We start from the raw sequence: 24,599 nt of genomic DNA on the forward strand, positions 1-24,599 counted from the left end.
CTCTGTTATTGTTTGGGGGCCTATAGACAACCCTACCAATGTTTATTATTTCTACCCAATCAGATTCCACATCATGGATTTTCCAAGCCAATATCTTTCCTCACTATTGCATTGATTTCCTTTTTTACTAACATGCTACCCCACCTCCTTTCCCTATTTGTCTGTCCTTCCTAAATATTGAATACCCCTGGATGTTCAGTTCCCTTTCTTGGTCACCCTGCAGCCATGTCTCCATAATTACAACTATATCATAATCGTTTATATCTATTTACACTGTTAATTCATCTACCTTATTGTGAATCTCCACACATTAATATACAATGCCTTTAGACTTGTCTTTTTAACCTTGTTAGTCATCTTAGCTTTATTTTGCACTATTACCCCATTTGTTTTTCGCCCTTGATTTTCCTGCTTTCCACTTTTGCTTCTTACTTTTCTGTCTTTCATTTCTATTCTTGTTTCCCCTTCCTCTGTCTCCCTGCTCAGGTTCCCATCCTCCTGCCATTCTAGTTTAAACCCTCCCCATCAGCACTAGCAAATGTGCCCCCCCCACCCCCCCCATCCCTAAGGACATTGGTCCCAGTCCTGCCCAGATGCAACCCATCCTGCTTGTACTGGTCCCACCTTCCCCAGTTCTGGTCCCAATGTCCCAGGAATCTGAATCCCTCCCCTCTACACCATTTCTTCAGCCATGTATTCATCCGATATATCCTGTTATTTCTACCCTCGCTAGCATGCGGCACTGGTAGTAATCCTGAGATCACTACCTTTGAGGTCCTACTTTTTATTTTACGTCCTAACTCCCTATATTCAGCTTGTAGGACTTCATCCTTTTTTGTAACTTATGTCGTTGGTGCCAAAATGTACCACGACCATTGGCTGTTCACCCTCCCCCTTCAGAATGACCTGCAGCCTCTCTGAGACATCCTTGATCCTGGCACCAGGGAGGCAACATACCATCCTGGAGTCTCTTTTGCGGCCACAGAAATGCCTGCCTGTCCCTCTTACTATTGAATCCCCTATCACTATAGCCTCTTCCTCCCCTCTTGTGCAGCAGAGCCACCCGTTGTGCCATGGACTAGGCTCCTGCTGCTTTCCCTTGAGAAGTCACCTCTGCCAATAGTATCCAAAGGGTATGTCTGTTAGAGAAGGGAACAGCCAAAGGGGACTCCTGGACTACCTGCCTTCCTCCACTCTGCCTGGTGATCACCCATCCCCTTTCTGCCTGTTCAGTCTTTATCTGCGGTGTGACCACCTCACTGAACATGCTGTCCATGATAATCTCATCATCATAGATGCTCCACAGTGAATCCACCTGCAGCTCCAGCTCTGAAATGCGGTTAGTCAGTAGCTGCAGCTGGACACACTTCCTGCACACATGGTCGTCATGGACACTGTGCCCATGACTTCCCATATAGCACAGGAGGAGCATATCACGGGTGTGAGCTCTGCTGACATGACTTCCATTTAGATTAAGCACATTAATTACTCCCTTTAAAGAATACTAACTACGCTAGGGACCTTATTCCACTCCAAACATTCCCACTACAGTCCAAAGTCCTCACCTTATTTTATTTAAGCTAATGGACTGCAGCAGTTTAATTAGTAGAAAAAGTAGAAGTAGAAGTACTCACCTGACCCTACTTACCAATCAGCTGCCCCACCTGCGCTGCTTCACACTTTGAATCATGACATTACTTTGTACTCTACCTCCTGAAGGTACTGAGGGTATGCTTCTCCTCTCCCGTCTTGGCCTCTTTTTTTCCTGCCCTTTTATACTGCTCTCACTGGCCTCTCCTTTCTGGTCTCAGCCTCTGTTTCTCACGCTCTTTTATGCCACTCTCACTGGCCTCTCCTCTCCAGCCTAAAACTCGCCTTCTTCGAACACTAATAGCAACTTTTAGTTAATTGCCAAATTAAAGAAAGACTAGACTTTAGAATTAATCTAACCCTTAAACTCTCCAGTTAACAATCTCCAACTGAAGCTCTCTACTGCAGCCAAACAAAGCACTCCAGTGCAGACCTATGATGTGTGGTATACCTTTCCTAAAGTGACAGCAGTTTTGCATTGGGGTAATATTGCTGGGTTTTTATAGTTAACAATCTATAAGGGACTTGACGCAAGGTAACTTTAGTTTTATGTGCTTAAGTTTTTTTTTTCTTCTTGTTGATAAATCTTTTAATGTTTTAAAATCCTAAAGGTGTTACTGGAGTTCTATGCTTCTGGGATCAGTTGCTTTCCCCCTCATTTCCAAATGCAAAAATAATGTTATGATCAGTCAGACAGGTTTCCCTCTGGGATCTGGCTTGCTCAGCAAATAACATTGGCTATGGTCATAACATAGACTGAAACCATTCTCTTTGGTCCCCATCAAAACTTCCACCCCGTAGACATCGAGTTCATTAATCTTAATGGTAACTTTCTCAGGATAAGCAAGACTGTTTGTAACTTCAGTGTCATAATTTGCCTTGTGATGAGCTTCTGACCACATATCTGTGCCATCACTAAGACCTCATACTTCTACATCCATAACATTGCCATATTCCTGCCTGACTTCAGCAGATCCTCTGCTGAAAGTCTTATCTATTTTTATGCTAACTTTAGACTTGACTATTCCAAAGCTGTCATAGCCAGCCTCTATCTTCCACCCTCCAAAAGAAAAGATCATCCAAAACTCTGTTCCCTATTTTCTTACTCACAACAGTCTCATTCGCTGATCAGCTCTGTGTTTGCTTATCTAAATTGGCTCCTGGTCCAGCAATGTTTCAGTTTTAAATTTCACATTCTTGTTTTCAAATCCCTTTATTGCCTCACATCTCTGTATTTCTGTAACCTCTTCTAGCCCTAAAATCCTACAAGATTTCTGTGCTCCTCTACTTCTGACCTCTTGCACATCACCAATTTTAATAGTTTCATCGTGGGCAGCCATCCATACAGCTGCCTAAACCCTGTTCTTGGTAATTCCTTCCTAATCCTCCATATCTTTCTTTCCTTAAAGAGCATCCTTAAAACCTCTCTCTTCAACTAAGCTTTTGCTTATCCATCTCCTTATGTGGCTCAGCGTCAAATTGTGCTTGTTAACACTCCTGTGAAGCACCTTGGGGCATCTTACGATGTTAAAGGTTCTATCAGCTTTTAGATTTGAGTACCTTTGAGACTTTAGATACGTTTTCTTTCCTGAAAAGAGCTCAACTGCATCTCACCTCTGGATTCTTTGCTGCAGCCAACATAAACCACCTATTTGTCATATGCTTACTTAGGTCACATGTTTAATTTGTACTGCTGTTTATTTAATTTGCTCCTGGGATGTGGGCACAAATAGCATGTTTGAATAATTTCAACACTCAGGGCAGAATTTTCCATGCCCGCCGGTGTAGGACGTGATCAGTGGCGTGAGTGGACAATATGGCACGATCAGTTTTACAATGGTGGGAAAGCAGTTCGCGGTCATCAGCTTAGCCCGCCTATGGTGGGCTTCGTTTCCCGCCATTGAATATGGGGAACCTCATAATAATACATCAGCATATCATTATCAGGCCAGCCAGCCGGAATCGTCCGTCCACATCAGCGGGAAAGCACACCGACAAGTTTCACAGCAGCACATATTAGGCATGCACTTGGTGGCCTGCACTTTGAAGGGAACTTGGAGGTGAGTGCACAGTAATGCTGTGCAGTGCCCGCCAGGATTGCCTGTTGGACTTCAAGCTTCAGTGACGCTGGGGAGTCAGGGTTAAGGGCAGCTCTGCTGTTGATGTGACTGGTGGAAGTGGGGGGGCCCAAGGACAGCCCTGCAGTTGAGGTGACTGATGGCGGGGGGTGGAGGTGAGAGTCAAGGATAGCCCTGCCATTGAGATGACTCCGAGAAGCATTAAGGGGCCGTCACACTTAACCAGGGCATGTTCTTAGTATACCCATACTAACCACGTATCTCTCCCTTTCATCCTGCAGGAGGAGTGCATCAGGATCATGGAGCTTGGTGAGCTAGCTGTGTGCCTGATAGCCTACAGAGCATGAAGACAATGGAGGAGAGAGCAATTGAGGCTCCTGGCTGCACAGAGGCAGGAGCAGAAACCTCAGGGAGAAGGGGGAGGCTGGGGCTTCAGCACATGCCGCCCAAGAGCCACAGCAAGTTGTCGATGGTCGGCGCCTAGCGACACCCAGGGTCAATAGATGCCACCTTTCATTCCTGCAGATGACTAAGAACCTGTGTCGCTGAAGATTGCACATGTCTAGGGAACTGGTGGGTCACATCTGTCATTTACTGTAGGATTTGGCACCACAGGGACATGGGGGGCATCCACTGCCAATGGCTGTGTAAGTGACCACTTAATTTCAACGCCAGTGGCTCCTTTCTGGTCTCCGCAGGTGACCTCTGTTGGACCTCACAAGCTGCCACCCACAAATGCATCCCTGAGGTCATTGATGCCATCTTTGCGAGGACACACAACTTTGTGCATATTGCCCAGGACTAGGACAGCCAGGATGCAAGAGCGATTGGGTTCGTCCAGATCTCAGGTTTCCCACAGGTTCAGGATGCGATCGACTATACTCATGTGGTGCTCAGATCTTTGTCGCAACACACTGAATGCGCAACTGGTGTGCGACCACCAGAAATGCATCCTGCAGGTGTGTGCATTGTTTCCAGGGATTGTGCACGACTACTACACACTCAGTCAGTCACAGATCCCTAGGGTCTTCCAGGGTTCACAGAAGCTGCAGGGATGGCTCCTCAGAGACAAGGGCTTACCCGCAGTTTGACTCCAGTTTGGGTGATGACACACATGTGGTGGCCTCAGACTGCAGCAGAGTGGCGGTATAATGGAGCTCAGAACTTGGTAGAGCAGACCATCAGGAAGGAGCTCACAAATCAGTGGAGCAGACCATCGGGAAGATGAGGTTTTGGTGTGGTGGAGCCCTGCAATACAGTCTGCAGAGGGTGTCATGCATCATCATCATCTGTTGTGCCCTTTACAACCTGGCACTCCAACAGGGAGATGGGCTGGCTGAGGATGAGATGGAGGAGCTGCACATTTCCTCCTATGAGGAGGTTGCTGATGGGGATGAGAGTGAGGAGGTCCTTGGAGGTGACGATGGTGGGTATGAGGCCTTCGCACTGGCTAGTTGAGGCAGGCGGGCTCGGGAGGCTAGATTTGTGAAGGATGGTGACGACATGCAGTGAAGTGACCCAATAGATCCTCACATCGCATTTGTGAATGTTTGACTCCAGTCTGGCTTATGGCAGCATGAATACCCACTCTGAGAATGCCCCTGTCATGGAGATGCAGTAGAGGCCCTAACAGTTGCTTCATTGCAGGAGGATATTTTTTTTATTCATTCATGGGATGTGGGCTTCGTTGGCTGGCCAGCATTTATTGCCCATCTCTAGTTGCCTTTGAGAAGGTGGTGGTGAATTGCCTTCTTGAACCGCTGCAGGGACACTCTGATGACAGCATGCAGTGAGGTCACTCCATAAATCTTTACATAGCCTCTGAGAATGCCTGACTCCTGTCTGGCCTAGGGCAGCTCACTTGCACTCTGTGATCAGGGTCATATCATAGAGCTGCAGCCATGAAACTCTAGAAGCACCTGATCCTTTGTCTGCCTTCAGCACCTGTGCCCTTCAGGAGCACAGTGTCACTGGTCACAGATGCTGAAGAGATGGGGGCCAGCCCCACCTTAAAGGTACTGAGAGTACACTGAGAGAATGAGAGAACTCTGTGGCACCTGCCCATTACATTCTGGCAGCAATGACAAGCACTGTCAAAGTGCAGGCATCAGCAATGTTTCCAGGGCATGTGAGGCCAGAACATCACTACATCCGGAGGCTGCATAGAGCACATGGAAGAGGCCCTGGACTGAGACACCTGCCTTTTATCTTGTGCAGAAAGGTTTCACATGTGAGTGACAAGAACACTGCTCATCAGAACAAGGAGCCATAGGCAGGGAGACATTCTTGGGAGTTTATTGACAAGGGTGAACACATAGTGATTAACACATGCTCAGACTGTGCAGTTAGTTCTTCTTAACCTCCCTACCCTGTCACTACATCTTGGTGCTCCCTGTACATCCATAGCAGAGGTGGAGGCAGCCTGCTGACTACAGCACCCTGTCTATGATGACCTTGGTATGCATCCCCTGGAGGCTCAAGGCTTGGAGGACCCGGCCTGCTTTCAGGTCTTGTTGTCTGGCAGTGGCACCTCCTCAGCCTATGGAGTTGAAGCGGCTGAGGTCACAGGAAAAATAGTCGGGCACTTAGAGTCACCTGGGTGGATGGCCCTGGAGTGTGCACCTGCTGATCCTCCTCCCTATGGGTGCCCGAGGGCCCCAGGCTGACTCCTTTGGGCAAAGGGATAGCTAGAGTAAGATCGAGCTGCCCAGCACCCCTCTTGCGTACACACTGTTGGAGGCCAACTATGGCCTCAGCAATGGAGTTGAGCCCACGCAGCCGTGCAGGACTGACTTTCTGAACCAAGGTCTCCATGGCAGCTGCCATCATACCAGTTTTGACCTTGGTGCATTGGCATGCCAACGCTGTCTGTCTGAAGGTGGATGGACTCCTCCATTGTGCCTTGCAACCTGAGGAGTGCAGCTGACACCCCTTCCTGATGTTCCCGGGCTTGCCTTAGCAGCTTCAGCAACTGTGACATGACTGAGTCCAAAGGCTCATCGCCTGACTGGGATTCAGCAAACCTCTGGCCTCCAGCAGTCCTCCAAAGGCCGGACACCTGGGAAGTCCCTGCTGTGGATCAGACAATGTGATATTCTCTCCAGATTGTGACCCTGAGGCTATTCTAAAGCTATGTCCCACTGAGGTGTGTGTCTGCGCTGGTGGAGGGCGTGGGTAAGCGATATGATTGGACTTCAAGGAGGGTACCCTCAGATTCCTCTTCCAAGGTGTCTTTGGGGCTTGATTGGAGGTCCTGGGTCATGGATTCTCTTCTCTGTTTCCTAGTTGTGCCTGCAGAAGCAAGGGGAGATAATTAGTGCATGGCAGTGGCCAGTGAAACAGGACACATCATTCACAGCATGATTGTCTGATGGATGTTGCACTGCTGGACCCTCATTTGGTAGGGCACCGCCGACCTCACCGTCATCACAGGACCAGTCCAGATTGTTGCTGGCCAGCTGGATGGTTCTGTTTTCAAAGTTGGTGAGGGCCTTGATCTCAAGCATTCCTCCACTGGTCTGCGACCACACCTCTCTTGTTCTGTGCCAGCTTGTCCTACATGAAGAAAGATGGAGAGAGTGTAAGTGGGATACCTGCCAGGCCAGATGATGTTTGCCTGGCGTGTGTGGGTGGTGAGTGGTTCTATGGATGGGATGAGGACACTGAAGGTGTGCGTGAGAGAGTGAATGATGATGTCCCTTGAACCAACAATGAGTGAGGACCCTCTGGATGTGTGATGGGTTTGTGAGTGTGAGAGTTGAGCATGATGAGATGAGTGACTTAACCTGGTGGAACAAAGAAAATCATTCATCCTTTTGTGGCACTGGGTGGCTGTCCTCTTTTGAAGGGCATTTGCGCTGATCACTGCTGCCACCGGCTCCCAACCCAGGTTAGCTGCTGCCCATCCTGCAGCCAAAGAGGGGGTAGAAGACATCCCGGCGGACCTCCACGGTATCCAAAAGATGCTCGAGGGACTCATCGCTGAACCTGGGGGCTGCGGTGTTCTTCAGTTTCAGGGCCGTGTCTTCCATGCAGTAGTGGTGGTCGAGAAGCATTGAGAGGTGTGCTTGCGGCTGAACTTAAAAGTGGCACCCGGCCTGATGTAGTGGCTGGTGATGGCAGGCAGGCAAATGAGAGCCCACCTGCCATGTGAGGCATGTTTCCCAGGAGTGCATAATTAATGTAGCAGGTTTGGGACAATACGCGTGAAAACCTGCTGCCCCAACTGGTAGGTAAAGCACTTAGTGTAAATCTGGATGATTCCGCCCTCAGTTTACTGCCACTACCTGGCATTGACAGTACTCTTACACCTGTGTAGCTGACTAATGCTTCTTAAGGTCTGAAAGTAGGGCTCATGGAGTTTTGTTTGAAAAGGTGTTCTGCATTTGATCATAAGTGGAAAGTTTAAAATGTTTGAATTCATTACATTGGGGGGAAGAAGATCTAAGGATTTCAATTGTTTGATTTTTTTCTGATTTTCTGATTTTTTATAAAAAAATATCCATCTTCAGCAAATTATATGTCTTTTAAATGTAACATCTGAAAATATTTTGTGGGTTACTTTTAATTTAAAATTTCTTTCCAATCATTTCTACATAGAAATTTATGGGTAATAATCCCAGTCTGTATGAGCTCCGAACAAAAATAGAGTATTATGCTGCTTTTGAACAAGACATTGAGGAAATCAGCTCCACTATTAAAGTAGACTTTATTGAACTGAATACAGGTAAGAGCTAAGTAAGGTTTACTCATTAAATAAGATTGTTTAAGATTTTTCTTCATGCTTCATTCAACATGCACATAAAAACTCTTAATGTCTCATCCATGTGTGAAAAAAAATCACTTGAGCCAGGATCCCTGAGCTTGCCTTTGCCGGGATTTTCCAGTCCTGCCTGTGGAGGGAATTGTCGTGGGCAGGACAGAAAATTTGATAGACCATTGGTCTATTGACTTCGGAACCGTAAATTCCTGGTGCTTGTAACTGCCTCTTTCGGAGATAAGCTCCTGGGTATCCCTCCTACTCTCAACACCTTTCTTTTCGGCCTGAGGAGAGCCATTCCCCCAACCCCGTGTTTCCTTCTTGCCCCTGGATGTTCACCCTCCTATCTATCCTTCTCGGTCTTGTGAGTTGTGATGGAAAAAATATTTCCCTTGGGGGAAGGGTTTGTGGACAAGCTCATAATCATCAGCCACCTCAGCTGCCATTTGGTTGTCCAAGTGTATTCTTACAGAGGTAGGGAGTGAGGTGTGAAACTTTTTGAGGAGAATTACCTCTCTTAGCCTTTCATAGCTGGTCTCTAGTTTGAGTACCCACATCCAATGGTTGAAAGCTTGACCCTCTCAAACTCAATGTAAGTGTGCTTGGGCTGTTTCCGGAGGTTTTAAAATTTCTATCTATAAGCTTCAGGCACTAACTTATAAGCACTGAGGATAGCCTTTTTGGCCATCTCATAATCTGTGGAGGCCTTCTCAGAAAGCATGGCATAAACCTCCTGGGCTCTGCCTGTTAATGTGCTTTGCATTAGCATCATCTAGCTTTCTGCAGGCCATTTTATTTGCTTTGCAATCTTCTCAAATTAAATAAAAAATACCTGTATGTCCCTCTGCTCAAGTTTTGTGATTGCTTGGGCAAATATAAACGGCTCCACATTTAGCCCTGAGTCTAGGGAGAGTCTCCCCTTTTAGTCCAAGCTATTTTAATTGAACCTCTTCTTCTTCCCTCTGTCCCTGCCTCTTGTTTCCCTTTTCCTCTCTCTACCTCTCTTCCTTTTCTCTTTGAAATGATATTTTTCTTTCCTCTTCTCTCTCTTCTCTTTCTCTTCCTCCGTTTCCCTTTGGAATTCTAGCTCTAGCCTCTTTTGTTCCAGCTGTTTTTTTTTTGATAAAGCTATTTTATCTGTTTTTGGTTCTCCACTTATCTCTGACTTCTCCAATTCAATTTCAAGATTGCTGGCCACTTGCTTTTGAATTTCTTGTTTCCAAGCTTTTGGTCGAAATTCTATCTCAGACTTTTTAATTTGTCAGTGGACAATGCCTTTAAACTACTCCAAGTGATTTTGCTTGCTTTGTTCTAAAAACACAAAAATGGACAATTTGGTTAGTATGGAATCCCTGTAGCGCACAAGAAAAGGGTATTGGCTTTTAAAATCATGTCTTGAGATTAATTTAGTTCCCACTTCCCATTACTCGCGTTCATTTGTGGGTTCAATGCCAGACGTAAGCTCTCGAATAACTGTTATAGCTAGGTTAGGAGGGGTGAGCTGACTCCTCTCTTTGTCCCATTCTTGGGTTGATTATGACAGAGCTTGAATTTTTAAAAATGTAATGTGATATTGTCAATTCAATATATATTTAACTGTATAACTCGGTAAAAGAATTAAACCAGCCAGATTCCTTGAGTAAACTAGTAAGGAGTTTGTTTTATTATTAAAACTCACTCAGGCAAAGATACAGAAATTATTCAGAAAAGAGGTTTGAAATGTACGAACATGTCTAATTTCCCACTAATGCAAAGAACACACATGCAACTTCCCCAGGCGTGCGCAAAAAGAAATAAAACTTTATAGAGTGTCAGATGTTAAAACATGGCCACGTAAAAAAGTGGTAAAGTCAGAAAAACTATTCATGGATTGTCTAAGTGCTTGTTCACAGCTGGAGAATAACTTTCCACAGTGGCTGCTGGTCCTTTAGTTGATACTCTTTTCTCTTGAAACTAGTGATGTTGAGTTGGAATCCTCAATTAATGACTCCTGGTTTGCAGCAATGAGGTCTTCTGGTGGTTTTCACATCACAAACAAGGATCAGCTTTGTTATAAGAGGTTTCAGAGAGAGAGAGTGGATAAGACTGTTTCCCCTGCTGACCCTGTGACAGTCCCTGTCTATTAGTTAAAATCCATAAACTCTGTAAAGTGGCTTGTGACCTTTATAAATGCAACTTAGTAACTGCTGTAGGCCTGAGTCATTTGTTTAGCACAAAATGTTCTTTTCAAAAAGTTTGATATATTTATATCCAACTGATGACATTACAAATTAATATTCTATATTGCATTATTCATAATAAGAGACATATTGGACTTAAAATGTTAACTATTTCTCTCTCGACATATATTGCTAGACTTGCTGAGCTTTTCCAGCATTTTCTATTTTTATTTCTAATTTCCAGCAGCTACAGTATTTTGTTTTTCTGATTGGTTTTCAGGTGCAGATCCAAATCAGTTATTTCCCACAAAGAAAACTTCTATGGTTGTTTCCCAATTTATATTTGCTAAATTAACAATATTGTGACCCCCACGAAAGGGACAACCTCATTGTCTTAATTTTAGCCTACCTCCTTTCCTCTCCTTCCATTTGCCAGATTGTTCTGTTATCATTTGGCCATGATTAAGCACTTTTTCATTTTATAAGTTGTTACAGAAAAAAAATTCAACATTTGGTTCTGTGCAATAAAGACATAGGCCCGAGTCTTCCTGTAAGGGGAGTGTCGAATGACTCATGTTAAGTTGCTGATGCATCTTGGGACCCTGAAGAAGTCCTGTTGTGTGCACTTGTGTGGTACTTATGTGGGTACTTTAAGCTTCTGATTGTTGATTTTACCCTGCCCGGACTGCTGCATGATTCATTGCAACTGTGAGATGAGATGGCTAGAACCATGGATTCTTGGGATGTTTGCTCTGTACTTATGCTGTTTTTACATGAAATTTCTTAGAACTTTTCATATCAGGCGTAAAGCCTGCTGAGAAGCATAAGTGAATAAGCTGGAGTGTCAAAGCACAATGGCAACCACAACAATGTTCACTCCACTCCCTGCAATTTTCACCCCTTACTGGCAACATTTACTCCCCTCCTGGCAATGTTCACCATCCCCTTCCCTCAAACCCATCAATGTTCACCCCTTCCCAGCTTCCCTTCCCCCCAACTCCCTCACTCTCCAGACAATGTTCACCAGCAATCCCTCCTGATTCACCTCCTGGAAACCTTGGCTCCTGTTTGGTCAATGTTGGAAGAATCAGCATTGTCAGGGAGTGCGGCTGTGAGGGTGGGTAAGCACTGGCGGGGGATGTATTTTTGGAGGAGGGAGGGGTTTGAGCATTGTCGTCGGTTGAAGGAGAGGGTGAGCATTGTTGGGAGTGTGAGGGGAGGGTGGGGAAGGGGATGAGCATTAATAGAAGGGTAAGGAAGTGGGGGTGAGAGTTTTTGGGAGTTGAGGAAGGGGGTCAGCATTGTCAGGGAGTGAGGAAGGGTGGTTAAACACGATCTGGGTGTGAGGGAGGGGAGAATGAGCATTTTCAGGGGGTAAGGATTAGTCAGGGAGTAATGGAGAGGATGAGCTTTGTTGGTGAATGAAGGCTGGCCAGTATCGGGGGGTGACAACTTCTTTCAAAACAGCGTTAGTCAATGAATTGAAGACAGACCTCCAGGAATGGGCAGTTCATGAGTGTTGAGTGGGTGTGGCTTCACTGAAATTCCACTCACCATTTGGCCTTTTGACACTATTCATCACTGCGTTGCTGCCATTGCAAACTAGATTTTGGGGTTCATGTTAGATGCATCAGATTTACATATTCTAAAAGCACATATTAAATCCCAATCACATTAGCCAGCCTCAAATGGTTGCAGTATGCAAATGACAGAATGGTGAGGAGCAAAGCTGCAGTCTCAGAAATTCTACCAGACTTGGTCTTGGCTTAAGTTTGTGGATAAAACAGGCAAGATTCCTGCATGATTGTAGATTAAGGGGCACGTAACATAATATAAAAGCAATTAATATATATAGCAAGGGAAACAACCTATCATTTATAAATAAATAATTAAACTGAAATCATTCATGGATGCAATAGTATGTTAAGCTGAGCAATGAACAGAATTGAAAATTAAATACATCCGTTAATCACAAGTTAGCATTAAAGTTGAATCAGTTAGCATTAGAAATAAATAAATAATATTCTACAGTCAATAAATATTTAACTTAGAAGAGACCAGACTCATAAAAGGGCTGGACTGAGTACTAAACATTCCTGAATGCACGGTGTTCAGGAAAGATAGGGAAGGAATAAAAGGAGGAGGGATGGTAGTATTGATTAAGGAAAATATTATAGTACTGAAAAGAGTATGCCCCAGAGGGATCAAGGGGAGAATCTATTTAGGTCAAACTAAGAAACAATAAAGGTACAGGGTTCAGTCAATTCTGTAGGCTACCAACTAATGGGAAAAATGTAGTTGGGGGGGAGGGGACATGAATGGCATTGGGGGAGGGTCGAATCTGGTCTCAAAGTAGAAATGCAGCACCACCATCTTGAGACCCTGTAGTAATGATGCAGTTTAAAATTGAAATTGATAAAAACTCTCCACAGGGGGGCTTTAGTCAGTGTGGGAGGAGTCCACTGCTGGCCTCAGGGGCCCTTACAGGCGGCACCCTCAAACTTCTCAGTTTCCCAACATGGAGGTGAATCCTCTCCTGGTAGAACTTTATTGGGAATGTAGATTTGGAACCACTGACATATGGTGTGCTTTAACATGAGATTGCAAGAACTGTTGAGGTTACATTTAAAGCAATCAATGTGAGCATTTAAAGAGAGGAATGTAATAAAGGAAGATGAGGCCAACAATTAACGGAGCTCAGCTGCTGGATATCTGCAAGATGAGAACTGAAACCCTGTAAAGTGCATTGCCCAATTGGCATGTTTCACAGGCCAAAGGGCATCCACTTATTCCAAAAGTGAAAGTTTGGCATCATCAGTGTACCAAATCAGGCATCATGTGAGCAGCTTTGATGAGGGTGAATATAGCATATTATATATTGTAATCTCAATGGGATTGAGATATGTAGCTCCTGGGATGGCACCTTAGGCACCCAGATCTGTGAGGTAGCATCTCAGCTACAAGACTGGAACAGGGAAAGAGTAGCACAGATGTATCACTAGAGCATGACAGTGGCTTTCTGGTTGAGGTTAGGAGGTCCACTATAGTTGGGCATTTCTCATTAATCAGTTGGATCTCTCTGTACATAAGAAGAAGGAGGATTGCAGGATGGAGGTTGTGCTCAATGCTGCATTCTTGATGACAGTGCTCTGATAGAGGAGGCAAACAAAGGCCCGGCGCTGCCTGGCTCAGCTTCGATGGAAGCCTCGGCTTGAGGTCTTTAGTCCAGGGGAGCCCCAAGAAGAATCAGAGGATGAGGAAGTCAGACACATACCATGAAGGAGACTGGCACGATCACAAGTCTACCGAAGATGCCTTTTCTATTTGGAGATGAGTGAGAGACAGTGTCGAGCACCTCTATGCTGGCTTAGAGATGTGGTGGCTCATATCTGCCACATTGTGCAGGAGGATCTAACGCCACATGGACTGGTAGGCCACCACAATCATTTTTTTTGCAAGCGGCTCGTTCTAGGGATCCACAGGGGACCTATGTGGTATCACTCAATCCTCATCATATAAATGTATCAAGGAGATGATGGATGCCCTCCACAGTAAGGCTCATGATTATGTGAAGTTCACAATGGATGACATTAGCTAGGCTGCTAGATTTCTTGGATTCATGGCTATTTCAGGCTTTCTTAGATTGCAATGTGCAATCGATTGCACACATGTCGCTTTAAGACATCCATGGCAGCAGCCTCTGATCTTCATTAACAGGAAAGGATTCCACTTCCTCAACTTTCAACTGGTGTGAAATCATCAGAGGCACACCATGCACATTTGCGTCAGATACCCTGGGAGTTCCCATGACTCCTACATCCTGAGTCACTCCTAGGTGCCGCAGATATCGAAGGGCCACAGCATTTACGTGGTTAGCTGCTGGGTGTTATGGACCTGAAAGAGCAAAAATTTGAAGAAGCCTGATGATGACCAGGACACAGTGATAGCTGCAAAGTTCCAGCAAGAGTAAGTTCCAAGCAAAGGGAACTAAGCGCATATCTCCTGTCCCTTAATACCATGCCAGTGCTTGAAAAGGCCTTTACAAGCAGTGACATCAAGGGCAAGGTCTGCATACAGCCTTGGGCCTGCAATCTTCATGTATCACCAGCCGCTATTCCTTGAATAGATCAGCAGCCAAAGCTTCAAGTAGCCACTTTGGGAATGGAAGGCAGCACTCTAGCATAAGCCTAGTGCCTACTGGACTTGATGCAGATTCCTCATAACTTTTTCACAACTTACTTTCCTACCTATCTTAATCCTAGTCATTGATTTTAGTTGTAAATAGTTGAGATCCCAACGCTGAACCCTGTGACAGTCCACTCATTGTATCTTGCCAACCAGAAAATGACATATTTATGTCCACTCCCTGTTTCCTATTAGCTAGCCAATCCTCTATTCATGTTATCTTTTAGCCCTTACACCATGAGCTTTCATTTTTCATAGTAACCTTCAGGGAATCTATGTACAGCACATTCACAGTTTCCCCTTTATTCACATTGCTTGTACTTCCTCAAACAACTCCAATAAATTAGTCAAATATGATTTCCTTTCACAAATCTGCCTGATTGCATTGAGATTTTCAAAGACCCTCCTATCACCTCCTTAATAATAGATTCCATCATCTTCCCTGCTAGGGAATTTTGGAAAATTAAAAGCAATGCATCGACTTTATCAGCAGCCACTTCTTTTAAGATCCTTGGATGAAGTCCATCAGGACCTAGGGACTTGTCAGCCTTTAGCACACTTTCCTGGTGATTGCAATTGGTTTTAGTTTCTCCCTCCCTTTTACCTTCTGATTCACAATTATTTCTGGGACCAGTGGAGAGATCTCATCCTAAGTGAGACACAGCCAGAATGAGTGTGGGCATTGGCAATTTGGTGCACTGTGGGAATTCAGTGCAGAGGGAAAAAGGTGCTCTTTGCATTTTTTCTTTGCCAGCCAACTTCTTAAATCTTCAAAGAGTAGTCTTGCCCTGCTGCAGCAGTAGAGGCTACAAGGGAGAGAAATAACTGGTAAGTAGTGGGTAAGGTCGGGTAAGTATTTACTACTTTTATTGCTTATAGTTTAAAGTCTTTTTGTGGTTTATAGTCTGTATATTCTGTAGTAACTAGGATCAGGAAAAAAGGGCCCTAGAGTAATTGATTTAAAAGGTTTAATTTAAAGGGATAAGTCAGGCAGGAGCGCTCAAAGCTGTGGTGTGCGCCTTGTGCTCCATGTGGGAAGCCGGGAACATTTCCAGTGCCCAGGACCAGCATGTGTGCAGGACATGTGTCCAGCTGCAGCTCCTGGAAACTCGGGTTTCAGAGCTGGAACAGTGGCTGGGGACACTTGGAGCATCCACGGCTCAACATTCCGGGATATAGAATCTTCAAACAAGACAGGGAAGGGGGTAAAAGAGGAGGAGGCATTGCAATATTAGTTAAGGAGTCAGTTACTGCAATAAGGAGAGATGATATCTTGGAGGGGGCATCAAATGAAACTTTGTGGGCAGAGCTTAGGAATAAAAAAGGGGCAGCCACATTGTTAGATGTTTATTATAGACCCTCAGATAGTCAGCAGGAAATTGAGGAGCAAACATGTGCACAATTAGTGGAGGTGTGTAAAAACAATAATGATAGGGTAATTATATTCGTTGATTTCAACTTTCCCAACATTAATTGGGATAGACATAGTGTTAAGGGCTTGGATGGAGTGGATTTCTTGAAATGTGTACAGAACTTTTTAGGCCAATGTGTAGAAGGTCCAACAAGGGACGGCGCAGGGTTGGACCTAATTCTGAGAAATGAAGCAGAACAGGTGACAGGTGAGGTGGTGGCGGGGGTGGGGGGGGGGGGGGGGAGCATTTTAGTGATAGCGAACACAACATGGTACAATTCAACCTTGTAATGGACAAAGAAATAGACAAGTTGCAAAAAAATATTTTGGATTGGGGGAGAGCGGATTTTAGTAAAATAAGGCATGACCTGGCCAAGGTGGACTGGGAGCAGCTACTTGTGGGGAAATCGACAGAAGAGCAGTGGGGGGCATTCAAAAAGGAAATGGGGAGGGTACAGGCTCAACATGGTCCCTCTAGGGTGATAGCAAGCCCAGAGAACCGTGGATGACCAGAGATATTCAGGATACAATGAGAAAGAAAAGAGAGGGTTTTCACAGGTTCAAGGAGAGAAAATCAGCAGAGGAATTAGTGGAGTGCAGAAAGTGCAGGGTAGAGCTTAAGAAAGCAATTAGGAGGGCAAAGAGGGGATCTGAGAAAGCCCTGGCTGGTAAAATTAGGGAAAATCCCAAGATATTCTATAAGTATATCAATGGGAATAGGTTAACCAGGGAAAGAGCGGGGCCCATTAGGGACCAAGGGGGCAATCTATGGGTGGAGCCAGAGGACATCTGTAGAGTGCTGAACGAATACTTCACATCCGTCTTCACCCAAGAGAATGAGGATGAAGGTATGGAACTCGGGCAGAGGGACTGCAAGGTTCTTGAACAAATTGATATCGGGAGTGACAAGGAATTGGAGGTGTTGACAGGCTTAAAAGTGGACAAATCTCCAGGTCCGGATGATTTGTGCCCCAGACTACTAAGGGAGGCAAGGGAGGAGATCGTAGGGGCTCTGACCCAAATTTTTAATCCCTCTCTGGCCATAGGGGAGGTTCTGGAGGACTGGAGAACATCTAATGTGTTTCAGCTATTTAAGAAGGGTTGTAGAGAAAAGCCAGGGATTACAGACCAGTGAGTCTCATGTCAGTGGTAGGGAAACAATTGGAAAAAATCCTGAAGGAGAATCTATCTCCACTTGGAGAGGCAAAGTTTGGTCAGGGATAGTCAGCATGGCTTTGTCAGAGGGAGGTCATGCCTAACAAATTTGATTGAATTTTTTGAGGAGGTGAGCAGGTGTGTAGATGAGGGTAGTGCAGTTGATGTAGTTTATCTGGATTTCAGCAAAGCCTTTGACAAGGTCCCACATGGGAGACTTATAAAGATGACAAATGCACATGGGATACAGGGTAATTTGATTAGGTGGATTCAAAATTGGCTTAGTTGTAGGAGACAGAGGGTGATGACAGGAGGCTGCTTTAGTGTCTTGAAGCCCGTGTCCAGTGGTGTACCACAGGAATCTGTGCTGGGTCCCCTATTATTTGCCATTTATATAAACGATGTAGATGACTATGTGGGGGGTAGGATTAGTAAGTTTTTGGATGACACAAAAATTGGCCAGGTGGTTAACAGTGAGGTTGAGTCTCTTGGGCTACAGGAAGATATAGATGGGATGGTCAAATGGGCAGATAAGTGGCAGTGGAATTTAACCCTTCAAAAGTGTGAGGCGATACACTTTGGAAGGAGTAATTTGACAAAGAGATATTCAATGAATGGCATGACACTAGGAAGTTCTGAGGAACAAAGGGACCTTGGCAGGTGTGCCCATAGATCTCTGAAGGTGGAGGGGCATGTTAGTGGGGTGGTGAAAAAGGCATTTGGAACACTTGCCTTCATCAGTCGAGGCATAGACTACAAAAGTAGAGAGGTCATGTTGCAGTTGAATAGAACCTTGGTGAGGCCACAGCTGGAGTACTATGTGCAGTTCTGGTCACCACAATATAGGAATGATGTGATTGCACTGGAGGGGGTGCAGAGGAGATTCACCAGGATGTTGCCTGGAATTAAACATTTAAGTTATGAAGAGAGGTTAGATAGAGTTGGGTTGTTTTCACTAGAGCAAAGAAGACTGAGAAGGTGACCTGATTGAGGTGTACAAAATTATGAGGGGCATGGATAGGGTGGATAGGGAGCAGCTGTTCCCCTTAGTTGAAGGGTCAGTAAGGAGAGGACACATATTAAAGATGAGGGGCAGGTGGTTTAGGGGGATGTGAGGAAAACCTTTTTTAGCCAGAGGGTGGTGACGGTCTGGAATGCACTGCTTGGGAGGGTGGTGGATGCGGGTTGCCTCACATTCTTTAAAAAGTACCTGGAAGAGCACTTGGCACGTCATAACATTCAAAGCTATGGGCCAAGTGCTAGTAAATGGGATTAGGTAGGTAGGTCAGGTGTTTCTCATGTGTTGGTGCAGATTCGATGGGCCAAAGGGCCTCTTCTGCACTCTGTGATTCTGTGATTCTGTCATTCTGTGATATTACATATATCTGCTACAGTGAAGATAGATGCAAAGTTTCTGTTCAATTCATCCATCATTTCCTTATTTTTGCATTATTAATTCCCCATTCTCACTCTGTGGTGGACCAATGCTCTTGCTGCTTAATATTATTCTTTTCAAATACTTGTAGAAATTCTTACTATCTGTTTTTATATTTCTAGCTACCTTTCTCGCTTATTCTGATTTCCCCCTCCATATTTGACTTTTGGACATTCATTGTTGTTCTTTATATTCTGTTCAATCTTCTGACCTGCCATTAATCTTTGCAGAATGATATAATTTTTCTTTCAATTTGATGCTATCTTTAACTTTCAAGGATGGTGCATTCTTCCCTTGGAGTCTTTCTGACTGGAATGTTTCTATTCTGAATATTCTGAATTATCTCCTTAAATGTCTGCCACTGCATCACTGCTGACATACCGCTTAATTTCTGTCTTTATGCCCTCATGATTGCCCTTATTTATAAAACACTGGCCTGCGATCCACTCTTCTGTCCCTCAAACTGAATGTGAAATTCAATCATATTATGATCACTGCTACCTAGGGGCACCTTCCCTTTGAGATAGTCAATTAATACTGTTTCATTGCACATTACCAGTCTAGAATGGCCTACTCTCTGTTTTGCTCTAGAACTTGCTGCTCTGGGACACAATCCCAAAAACACTTTATGAACCCATCATCCAGGCTACCTTTGCCAATCTGATTCATCTAATTTAAATGTAGATTAAAATCACCCATGATTATTGCTGTACCTTTTTCACAAGACCCCATTATTTCTTCCTGTATACCTTATCATACAGTGTGTGATTACTGTTAGGGGGCCTATGAACCACCCCAACAAGTGACTTCTTGCCTTTACTAATTCTCACTTTGACCCAAACCAATTCTGTTTCCTGACCTCCAGAACGGAGACCATCTCTTTCTTTTGTACCAAGTTATTCTTATTTAAAAGAGCTACCCCTTCACCATTTTCTGGCTTGCTGTCCTTCCTAAATGCCATATACCCTTGAGAATTCAGATCCCAGTTTGTCATGTTGCAGCTATGTCTTGGTAATGGCTATCAGAACATACATATTTATTCATATTTGTGCTATCAATTCATCTGTTCTGTTATGAATGCCAAGTGCATTCAGATACAGAGCCTTTAGTCTTTTTCTATTTTTGCAACCTCCAGCCATATTTGCTGCTGCATGCTTAGGTTTGTACACTCTGTTCCTTTCTGTCATGCTCTGATCACCATTTGTTTTATTGCTACATTGCTCTCTTGCCTTGTCTTCTCTATTTAATTTATCACTTCTTCCAAACTTGATTCCTTGCTCTCACTAATTTGTTCAAAGCCCTCCCTACCACTCTAGTGTATGACTCACCAAAATACTGGTCCCAGCAAGGTTCAGTTGAAGACCATCCCAACGGTACAGCTTCCATTTTCCCCAGTCCTGGCGCTAGGGCGCCATGAATTGAAACATATTTCTCCCACATCAATCGTTCAGCCACACATTTAACTCTCCATTCTGATTTACCCTGTGGCAATTTGCTTGTGGCTCAGATGATAATACAAAGGTCATTACCTTTCAGGTTCAGCTTTTTAATTTAGTCCCTAACTGCTCATACTCCCTCAGCAGAGCCTCTTTCCTAGTTCTACTTATGTCCTTGGTACCTCCGTGGATCATGACAACTGGATCAGCCCCTCCCCCTGCAAGTTCCTCTCCAGCCCAGAACAGATATCCTGAACCCTGGCACTGGGCACGGAGCATTGTCGTCTGGATGCTCCACTCTCAGTTACAGTGAACTGTCTCTATCCCCTGACTATACTGTCCTTACTACCACTACAATACTACTAACTCCACCCACTTGAATGGCTTCCTGTACCACAGTGCCATGGTCAGTTTGCTCATGCACTCTGCAGCCCCCACCTTCATCCAACTAATTTGCAAGAACCTCAAACCTGTTGGGCAATTGTAGAGGCTGAGGTTCCTCTTCTTCTAACTTCTCTATCCCATTACTTACCTCACTCGCTGTCACTGCCTCCTGTTCCTGACCACTAAGCAAATCAGCATACCCGAAACTAAGGTGCCTGATCACCTCCTCGAACAACGTGGCAAGGTACTTCCTCCTTCCCTGATGAATTGCAGTGCTTTTCCCCTCATGATGCTTTCAAATTCTGGGGCCTCTCACACCTGGGCTAGTTTCAAACTTTTGGGCCTCTCTCCTTTCACACAGCTTTTGAACTCTCAGAGAACTCCCCTCTCATGCTGCTCTCGGAGTCTCAGACCTTTCTCTATTTGGGTTTTGAAAGGTAATCCGTCTGATGTCACATCTGGCTTTTTGTTGTCATATAACTATGCCATGTGTTATGACCATGTTAGTTGCTGCACAAAACAAATCACAGAGGGAAACTTGGCTTACATGCCAAAACCTTTTTTTTGTGTTCTGAAAACGAGAAAAGAATGTACCGATCTCAGCAGTAAGAGGTCCAGTAACACTTTTGCGATTTAAAATATTAAAAATAAAAGTTTTATTAACAAGAATAAAAGAAAGCTTTAGCACACAAGATGACAATTACACATAATGTTAGTCTTACAATCGTCCCCCAAAAACTCACTACTTGGTCAATCCCCCAAGTAAACATCTTCCAGGCAACATTCCCTTATAGATATCTACTATGAAATCCAGTAATATTACACGTCAACCTGCTGTAGCTTCAATAAGAGCCATCTCTATGGTTGAATCCACTTCAGAGTAAAACTGTTTGCTCCAGCCCAAGACTTTTCTGGCTTGACTGGATGATGATTTAAAGTGCAACCTCTCCTAGTCCAGAGCACCAGCTATAGTTCAAGAGCTCAAAGAGCTCCAGCTATCTCCAGCTCTCTCTATAGCTCCAGCTCAAAAGCAGCTCTAAAATCACTTTTTTCTTTTCATCTCAGTCCCATTGTTCTCACACCTCTTGGAAACTCAGTCCCTTCCACATATAAAATCTTTCTTAAACCGTTAGTATCTGCTCCAGAGCTTCTGCAAAGAATGGTACTTTGTTTCCAAAGATTCTCGGGGAGGTGATGGCATAGTGGTATTGTCGCTGGACTTGTAATCTAGAGACCCAGAGTAATGCTCTGGGGACCTAGGTTCAAATCCCAGCACAGCAGACGTATATAAAAGTCTGATGATGACCACGAAACTATTGTCAATTGTTGTAAAAACCCATCTAGTTCAGATGTCCTTTAGGGAAGGAAATCTACTGTCCTTACCTAGTCTGGCCTACGTGTGACTCCAGACCCACAGCAATGTGGTTGACTCTTAAATGCCCTCTGAATTAGGGCAGTTAGGAATGGACAATAAACGCTGGCCTAGCCAGTGACGCCCATATCCCATGAGCGAATATATAAAAAAAAACCTGACCGGGACATACAAGCAGCGCTCCCCATAAAGAAAGTTGAGGATGCTACAATAGAATGTGAAATCTTCTAAATTCAACTTGAATCATTAGCTAGATATGATCTGAAAGTCATCAACCCTACAAAGACATTGAATTTGACAGACAAGCACCTTGCTCAAATCAAGCAAACTACCCAACATCATTCTACAAGAAATAGTGATGAAAGGATGGCCTGAGAGCATCAAGGACACACCTGTAGTCACAAGAGCATACTGGGCATACCATGATTAACTGACAGCCCAAGATGGCATCTTGTACAAAGAAAATAGTGAAAAGAGAAACGCTCTACTGGCTAAACATGAGCAATGAAATTAAAGACCACATTGGCCAGTGCAGTGCTTGTAAAGAGTACCAAGCGAAAGAAGCTAGAGAGCCATTGATGACTCATGACATCCCAGACAAACCATGGATGAAACTGAGAGCTAGGCCAGCTGACTTCAACAACAACAGGAGAAAAAGTAGAATGCTTGAAAGCACACTTCAGTCGGTATGGTATTCCAGACATTGTGATGAGTGACAATTTATAATTCACAAAGGATTGGGAAATTCAGCACTACCTATCATCTCCAAACTATTCCCAGACAAATGGAAAGGCTGAGGCCGCAGTGAAAATCACCTAAGGAACCATCAAGAAATCGAGCAAATCTAGCATAAACATTGACAAGGCAATCCTTGAGTGGAGAAACACACTGACTGAAGGCATGAAAAGTAGTTCTGCCCAAAGACAAATGTCTTTGCTACATGCAAACTACTCTTGCAATAGCAAAAAAGCTACTGAAACCAGAAGGAGTACCAGGCATGAGTGAAACGATGTTTTTTTTAATTCATTCACAGGATGTGGGCTTCACTGGCTGGACCAACATTTATTGCCCATCTCTAGTTGCCTTTGAAAAGGTAGTGGTGAGCTGCTACCTTGAACTGCTGTAGCCTATGTATTGTTGGTACGTCCACAGTCCTGATAGGAAGGGAGTTCCAGGATTTTGACCCAGTGACAGTGAAGGTACGGTGACATATGTTCATGTCAGGATGGTGAGTGACGTGGAGGGGAACTTCCAGGTGGTGGTGTTCCCATCTATCTGCTGCCCTTGTCCTTCTAGATAGTAAAGCTCGTGGGTTTGGAAGGTGCTGCCTAAGGAGCCTTGGTGAATTCCGGTAGTGCATCCTGTAGATGATACACACTGCTGCTACTGTGCGTCAGTGGTGGAGGAAGTGAATGTTTGTGGATGTGGTGCCAATCAAGTGGCTGCTTTGTCCTGGGCAGTGTCAAGCTTCTTGAGTGTTGTGGGAGCTGCACTCGTCCAGGCCAGTGGGAACTATTCCATCACACTCCTGACTTGCACCTTGTAGATTGTGGACAGGCTTTGGGGAGTCAGGAGGTGAGTTACTCGTCGCAGGATTCCTCACCTTTGACCTGCTGTTGTAGCCATAGTATATCTATAGCTAGTCCAGTTCAGTTTCTGGTCAATGGTAACCACCAGGATGTTGATAGTGGGGGATTCAATGATGGGAATGCCATTGAACATCAAGGGATGTTGGTTAGATTCTCTCTTGTTGGAGATGGTCATTGCCTGGCACTTGTGTAGTAAGATCAGTTTGACAAGGCTGCCAAACCATTACCAGAGCTGAGCATTTACAGAGGCAGTTGGGGTACAAATCTTCAAAGCCCTCAACAGGAGTCAGCCCACGTGGGAACTTGGGACATGGATAGAGTAATTGTCACCTCAATCGAACGCGGTGGAAGTGAATGACCAAATGTACCGGCGCAACCACAGGCATATATGGACAACTAGTGAAGTTGCTCCTTCACAGCATGATACTCTTCCTTCACAGTATTCGGCCGGTCAGGAGGAAGCTGTATTGAGTACAAAACTGCCATCAATCCCAGAGGTTCAAGTGTCCCCAACAACTGCAATGGAACAACAACAGTTACAATGGCAACAAGTGCCATGGGAGCGACACTCCCCGGAGAAGGAAAATCATCCAGATGAACAGTCAATGTCAACAGGAATTTAAACAAGAAAGGAGTGGGTAAAGTGGGTGTTGGTCCTCCAGAGAGTGAGAATGGGGAGTTAATAGTAGATAATAAGGAAATAGCTGATGAAATGAACAAATATTTTGCTGCTGTCTTCATAGTGGATACAAAATTCATTCCAGTAATAGCTGTTAATTGGGAGGTGGAGGGGTGAGAGGAACTTGTTGAAATTACAACCATTATGGAAGCAATACTAAGCAAACTGATGGAGCTGCAGCTGACAAGTCTCCGGATACAGCTGGACTTCATCCTAGGTCTTAAAAGAGGTGGCCAATGAGGTAGCAGATGCGTTGGTTTTAATTTTCCAAAATTCACTAGATTCTGGAAAGGTTCCAAAGTAGCAAATATAACCCCTCTATTCAAGAAGGGAGGGAGGCAGAAAACAGGAAACCAGAGACCAGTTA

The 24,599-nt window shown here is 44.6% G+C and overlaps 1 protein-coding gene across 1 annotated transcript in view; it reads left to right on the top strand.

The window, feature by feature from the left end:
* The window catches only part of LOC121278115 (dynein heavy chain 8, axonemal-like), a 1,831,678-nt gene that overhangs the window by 670,371 nt on the left and 1,136,708 nt on the right, over positions 1-24,599 (top strand). The window contains exon 29 of the mRNA XM_041188200.1: positions 8,268-8,394. Coding sequence (XP_041044134.1) covers positions 8,268-8,394 — 127 coding nt within the window. The remainder of the gene's footprint in view (positions 1-8,267; positions 8,395-24,599) is intronic.

Source organism: Carcharodon carcharias, chromosome 5 (genome assembly GCF_017639515.1).
Source record: "Carcharodon carcharias isolate sCarCar2 chromosome 5, sCarCar2.pri, whole genome shotgun sequence".
Taxonomy (NCBI): domain Eukaryota; kingdom Metazoa; phylum Chordata; class Chondrichthyes; order Lamniformes; family Lamnidae; genus Carcharodon; species Carcharodon carcharias.